Below are 6,486 nucleotides of genomic sequence, written 5' to 3' on the forward strand. Positions count from 1 at the left end.
GGGCTGCAGGTCGCCATGGGCCTGCGCTGGGCGCTGCTGCTGCTGCTGGCGCTGCCGCTGGGCTGGGCCGGCCGGGCCCGCAACGTGCTGCTCCTCGTGGGTGAGTGCGGCCCGGGGGGCTGCAGGAGCAGGGTCCGCCCGCGGACCGGGCACCTGGGGAGCGGGGCCAACTCCCGGACCGGGCACCCGGCACCTGGGGAGCGGGGCCAACTCCCGGACCGGGCACCCGGCACCTGGGGAGCGGGGTCCGCCCGCGGACCGGGCACCTGGGGAGCGGGGCCAACTCCCGGACCGGGCACCCTGGCACCTGGGGAGCGGGGTCCGCCCGCGGACCGGGCACCTGGGGAGCGGGGCCAACTCCCGGACCGGGCACCCTGGCACCTGGGCAGCGGGGCCAGCTCCCGGACCGGGCACCCTGGCACCTGGGGAGCGGGGCCCGCCACCAGAGCAGGCCCACTGGCACCAGGGATGGCCCCTGGGCTGGGCACAGGGATCTGGCACCCAGAGCTAGACTCTCCTGGTACCCAGACCCTGGGAACAGCAAGCAGCCCCTAGACCAGACTCCTCCAGACCCCTAGAGAAGCTCCTAGTGGCCACGAACTCATTCGCGGTGACTCATCCCCATGGGAGCAGCTGCAGGAAGGGGATCCCGGAGTCACTGCTCTGACTAACTGCGCGTCCCGCTGCAGCCCCTGGGACAGGAACTGCCTGAGCAGTGCGGGCTCTGGCGCCTGGGTCACCACAACTCCTGCGCTGCTGGGCCTGGGGTGCGTGTAACCAGCACTGCGGGGCCCATGGCAGGGCCTGAACTCAGGCTTGCAGAACAAATGCATGAGCATCGGCCTGTGAGCTAGAGGAGAGTCTCCCCGCTGGCACCTGTAGCAGACTCCTTAATCTCCCCTGCGGACCAGCCCTGTGGGGACAAATACCCCCCCCCCTTCTAGTGCCAGTTACAGGTCCCCACGGAGCCCCTGCAGTTTAGCCTCCCCCCAGGGGCGCTGAGCTCACAATCTGCCCTGCTTCTCCCTGCTGCACAGCGGACGATGGCGGCTTTGAGAGCGGCGTGTACAACAACTCCGCCATCAACACCCCAAACCTGGATGCCTTGGCCGGGCGCAGCCTCGTCTTCCGGAACGCCTTCACCTCCGTCAGCAGCTGCTCCCCCAGCAGGGCCAGCATCCTGACCGGCTTACCCCAGGTAGGGCCTTCCCGAGCCACACGCTGGGCAGGGGAGTAGGTGTGGTTCTGCTGCCTCAGGTGCTTGCTGGGCCCATCGATAGCGCCTGGCTGTCGGTATTTGTAAAGCATCCAGCCCTATAGCTCAGCTAGTCCTTCCCTAGGCCCATCAAGGCTCGTTCCCTACACTCCCTGCTCTGGGGCTTTGTCCATGACTCAAGCGATGGGTCTTCCCCCACTTTCCCCTGATGGCCTGTTGCCCAATCCCAGTGTCTGGTGCCTCAGTGGTAGCACACGCTCTGCCCATGGCACCTGAAGTCGGCCGTGGTTTGGCTCTGCAGGGCAGCCGGGGCAGGGACGTGCTTTTCTGGCCAATTTGTCTCATTGTTGGTCTCTGTTTTGCAGCACCAAAATGGGATGTATGGGCTGCACCAGGACGTGCACCATTTCAACTCCTTTGACAAGGTGCAGAGTCTTCCCCTGCTGCTCAGCCAGGCACATATCCGGACAGGTAAACAGCCAGGGTGCTGGGAAGAGAGGGGAGTGGGAGAGTGTGCAAAGCCCTTCCATTTCCCACACCTGTCTCACTGAACCCCATCCGTGCTTGTGAGAGGTGGGCAGCTAAACGTGTGCCTAAGATACTGCCCCACTAGACAAGTTTCATTAAGTCCTACACACACACACACTTTAATCAAAGTGATTGATGTCACCAATTTAGACATGATTTAAATCAGCAAGCAGGAAACCTTGATTTAAATCGCAATTTTAACCTTGCTTTGCATTTGTCCTTCTCTCATTTTCCTAAAGAAAGGTTGATTCTCATTGGTTGGTAAACATTCAGACCTGTTGATTTGCAGCTAAATATGCAGCCTTTATACTACATTTGGTGCTTCGTTTTGCTAACCAGAAGGATGCAAACGTATATTGCTAAATACTACTTTTTTAAACTTAATTTAAATTATTTTAATAGACAATAAGTTTTGGTCTTAACATAGGTTGTCAATATCAAATTTAATTTTAAATAGGTCTGTTTTTCAGGATTTAATTTAAATTTTAAAAATCCAATTTTAATTTAAAAAATTCTTTTTTTTTTATTCGTCAATTTTTTATCGATCCTGCTCCTGCTCCTGCCCCCTAGTTGGGGTCTTGACTGCATTTCTGCCTGGACCTGTCACTTTCATTTCTGTATCTAGAGACACCAGTGGCATCTATAGGCCTAATGTGGTTGAGCAAGCCAGTATTTCCCTGCTGCCCCAAGCAACTCCTAACCCTGACCCAGGGGAGCATGGAAAGACCGAAGCAGCATCCTCTGCTCTAATTGCCTGCTCACATGCTTGCTCCTGACGTGCCAGGACTCGTTCTTCTGCAGGGATAATTGGGAAGAAGCATGTTGGGCCGGAGACAGTATATCCCTTTGATTTCGCGTACACTGAGGAGAACAGCTCTGTGCTGCAGGTGGGCAGAAACATCACCCGGATCAAACTGCTCGTCCGCAAATTTCTGCAGAGCCAGGACGAGAGGTGAGGCCCTGCACACCCTGCTGTAGGATTCTCTCTGGGACTGAGCAACCTTGCCTCCTAGCACCCTGGTCCTGATGCACAGGGTACCCCTGTGCCTGAGTTACAGAGAGATGCAGCGGTCAGCACCTTCCATCAGGTTACCCCTGGCTCCACAGCCTATCTTGGGGACCCTCGGGGGCTCTATGGGAACCAGCTTTGCAGCTCTGAGGGCTTGTCTTCAAGTCCCAATTAATCACAGGTGAAACGAGCTGACGTTTCTCTGTGCAGGTGGCTCCAGGCGTTGGTTGGAGCCAGTTGGTGGCCATAAGCTAGCGTTCTCACTGGGTCTGGATGGTGGCCCAGAGCTAGGGTTAGGATTAGGGTCTGTGGGAGGCCTCGGGCCATGCTTGAGCAGCCCTTTCCTGCTCGACCCGTGCTGTCAGCCTCTCCCGAGCGCTACAGTCACAAACTCGCCTCTTGGGATTTCCAGGCCGTTCTTCTTGTACGTCGCCTTCCACGATCCCCATCGCTGCGGCCATTCCCAGCCCCAGTACGGGGCCTTCTGTGAGAAGTTCGGCAATGGCGAGAGTGGCATGGGCTGGATCCCCGACTGGAAGCCCCAGCCATACAGCCCAGAGCACGTGCAGGTAGGACAGGGCCGTTGGGAACCGGCTCCCCACGCTCCAGGCCAGAGCTGGGCGGCAGAGCGGGGAAAGAGGCTCCTGCAGGCAAAGCTGTGGGATGACTTGGGGTGACCCTGGTCCTTCACACCCCCACCCCACCTCCAAGGAGTTACGGGGGGATGTGTGGAGTTAGGAGGGGAGCAGCCCTGAGCATGGAGATGGAGCCACAGTCACTGGCAGGGGGTCTGTCCTCAGTTCAGCTCTGCCACCTCCTGTATCCCCTCCCCACAGCTCTTGGAGCCTCCAGCACTTAGTAGCTGCTGCGTTTCCTCCCCCCGCAGCTCCCGTACTTTGTTCCAGACACTCCAGCCGCTCGCGCTGACCTGGCTGCTCAGTACACAACAATCGGGCGCATGGACCAAGGCAAGTACTAGCTGTGGTCGGGCAGCAGGATGTGGGGGCCTGAGCCCCCATGCAGGGCCTTGCTGGGTGAGAGGAGAAAATCCACCCTCCGCTGGGGTGGGGAGCTAGGATGGAGGCAGCCTTCCTGCTGCGTGAAAGTTCAGGTGCCCCCCAGCAGCCACACAGCTCTGCTCTTCTCTCTGCACGCAGGGATCGGGCTGGTCCTGGAGGAGCTGCGCAGCGCCGGCCTGCACAACACCACGCTGGTGATTTACACCTCCGACAACGGCATCCCATTCCCCAGCGGCAGGACCAACCTGTATTGGTCGGGCACTGCTGAGCCCCTGCTGCTCTCCTCCCCCAAACACACCGAGCGCTGGGGGCAGGTCAGCCAGGCCTATGCCAGCCTATTGGGTAAGCGCAGTCACGTCTTCTCTGTGGCCTAGGCAGGGGCTGGGGTCATTAGGGGAGTTGGGTGGGGGGGCTCCCATACAGTGCTGTGTAGAGCGATGCCAAATCATGTGTCATCTGCCCCGCCCGTGCTCTGACCTCACGGGCATGGCTGAGGTGAAGTCCTGGCTCCACAGCCCAAAAGGCGACACTCTCCCTGCTGGATGGATTTGCTTGTCTTTCCGAAAGAGAGTGAGCCATGCAATCCCCAATGCCACGGGAACCAGTCTGGTGCTGGAAGGAGGAGGATGGACTCTGAGAGCATGAAGGTGCCCCGCCCCCGGGGAGAGGGGATTGTGGGATAGGTGGGCAACCCCCTGGATGTACAGGGCTGGCCCCAGCTCCAGAGGGCTCACAAACCAATGAGGGACAATGCCTCAGGGCTGCAGCAAGGTGGGCAGATCAGTGCGGGAGGGATGCCTGGAGGAAGTGGGTGTTAAGGAGAAAAGGGCAGCGGGGCAGGAAGCAGGAGGCTGTTCCCCGCACAAGGGGAGCCCAGCAAAGGGGTGAGGCTGGAAAGAGAGGAAAGAGGTCGTGAGGAGAGAGGCCCAGGAGCCCTGTCCTCCAGTGGCTCATGCCGGTGACTGACTCTCCCTGGAGGTCCCATGGGAATGGCGGGGAGCACCCGTCACTTCCACAGGGCCCAGCTGCAGTTCCTGGGATGACCTCCACCCTCCCGCTGGGTTCTGCCCCCTTCTCTCTCAGGAACCGAGTCTCTCTTCAGGGGCTGTTCTGCCCCACTCCTCTTGTCAGTTGCAACCATTGCGCTCTTTTTCCCCTCTCCAGATCTCACGCCCACCATCTTGGACTGGTTCGCCATCCCCTATCCCAGCTACAGCATCTTCGGCACCAAAACAGTGCAGCTCACCGGGAAATCGCTCCTGCCAGCCCTGGTGTCAGAGCAGCCTTGGATCACCATCTTCAGCAGCCAGAGCCACCACGAGGTCACCATGTACTACCCCATGCGGGCTATCCAGCACCAGCAGTTCCGCCTGATCCACAATCTCAACTTCAGAACACCTTTCCCTATTGACCAGGACTTCTACGTTTCGCCAACCTTCCAGGACCTGCTCAACCGGACTAGAGCCAGGCAGCCGACCCATTGGAACAAGACCCTGCACCAGTACTACTACAGGGACCGCTGGGAGCTGTTCGACCGGAGCAGCGATCCCACTGAGAGCCGGAACCTGGCCTCCGACTCCCAGTACGCTGAGGTCTTGGAGCTGCTCAAAGCCCACCTGTTGAAGTGGCAGTGGGACACTAATGACCCTTGGGTGTGTGCCCCAGACAGCATCTTAGAGGAAAAACTGAGCCCCCAGTGCCAGCCACTTTACAATGAACTGTGAGTCACCACCTCACCTTGCTGGAGTCCTGCCTGCATTCCTTACACCAGTCCAGCCCCAGGTCCTGCTTGGCCCTCGGCTCCTCCCCAGATCCTGATACAGCCCCAGAACTCCCACGGGAACAGCTAGCTCGTCTGCCAAATGAGACATCAAGTGCCTAAACATGCAGCCTCTGGGGTCCACAGAGCAACCCCATAGCCACTCCAGAGCTCCAGCCACCCTCTGTCTAGCATGAGGTGGGGCAGCAACCAGAGATGGGCTGGTCCCACTCCCGCATTCACACAGCTGGCGTGTGCTTTGTGTGTCAAAACAGCATCTGCCCCTGAAGCTCAAATGGGACATTTTCCTCCTCAGTGGGATGTCATCGCACCCGGCAACAGGCAGCACTGGACTGCAGCCAACCAGAAAGCTGTCAAATACATGACTTCAGTAAAGTCGCTGGGAGAACGTCCTCGGCTTACTCACAACCTAACCTCTGCGCCGATCTCCTGCTGAAGCCACTTTTCACGGCAGCTCTTCCTGCAGTGGCTCCAACAGCACCTCCTGCAGCTGGAGGTTGGGACTGGTGCTGCTGGGAGCTCCCCACATCGGGGCTTCTGCCCCATTTGCCAGGGAGTCTCGAGCTAGCCATGGAGGAGCTGAGAGCCCCCTCTCCATAGGGCCAGTACATTGGATTTGGTGTCACCACCTCAGGGAGGGCCAGGAGGGGTCTGAATACACAGTAACGACAAGGTTTAATTTAGCAAACTACAGACTTTACAGTCCCTGGAACGAGCACACCTTATTCAGTCCTGGTTCCCTGCTATCCCCAGGGCTCTGGGAGCAGGGTGCGCAGAGATCCAGGGGGAGCTGGGATACCCAGTACAACGAGGCAGACCCGTGGGGCAGCTAGGCAGGGGACATGGCAAGGCCTGCGGGAGTTGCTGTTCCCTCCCTGTGCAGGTGGGCTGGTGACTGCACTTCCCAGCAGCTAGAGCCAGGCTGGGAGAACAG

General features: G+C 59.0%; 1 protein-coding gene across 1 annotated transcript; it reads left to right on the plus strand.

Annotated features, from left to right (window-relative positions):
• Nucleotides 1–2: 2 nt before the first annotated feature.
• On the plus strand, nucleotides 3–5,944 carry SGSH (N-sulfoglucosamine sulfohydrolase). Its single transcript, XM_050921070.1, has 8 exons — nucleotides 3–100; nucleotides 1,038–1,198; nucleotides 1,582–1,687; nucleotides 2,546–2,696; nucleotides 3,166–3,322; nucleotides 3,640–3,721; nucleotides 3,911–4,114; nucleotides 4,937–5,944. Exons 1-8 carry the CDS (start codon nucleotides 16–18, stop codon nucleotides 5,494–5,496), a joined length of 1,506 nt encoding a protein of 501 aa, XP_050777027.1. The 5' UTR covers nucleotides 3–15; the 3' UTR covers nucleotides 5,497–5,944.
• The last annotated feature ends 542 nt before the right edge of the window (nucleotides 5,945–6,486 follow it).

The sequence above is a fragment of the Gopherus flavomarginatus genome, chromosome 12 (genome assembly GCF_025201925.1).
Source record: "Gopherus flavomarginatus isolate rGopFla2 chromosome 12, rGopFla2.mat.asm, whole genome shotgun sequence".
In the NCBI taxonomy this organism is placed as follows: Eukaryota; Metazoa; Chordata; order Testudines; family Testudinidae; genus Gopherus; species Gopherus flavomarginatus.

Bases quoted from the DNA above. Each gene is read 5' to 3' on its own strand.
- SGSH (XM_050921070.1), top strand. From the start codon at position 16: ATGGGCCTGCGCTGGGCGCTGCTGCTGCTGCTGGCGCTGCCGCTGGGC. The intron at 1,199-1,581 runs GTAGGGCCTTCC...TCTGTTTTGCAG, and splicing joins TCCTGACCGGCTTACCCCAG to CACCAAAATGGGATGTATGG. The intron at 3,323-3,639 runs GTAGGACAGGGC...CTCCCCCCGCAG, and splicing joins ACAGCCCAGAGCACGTGCAG to CTCCCGTACTTTGTTCCAGA.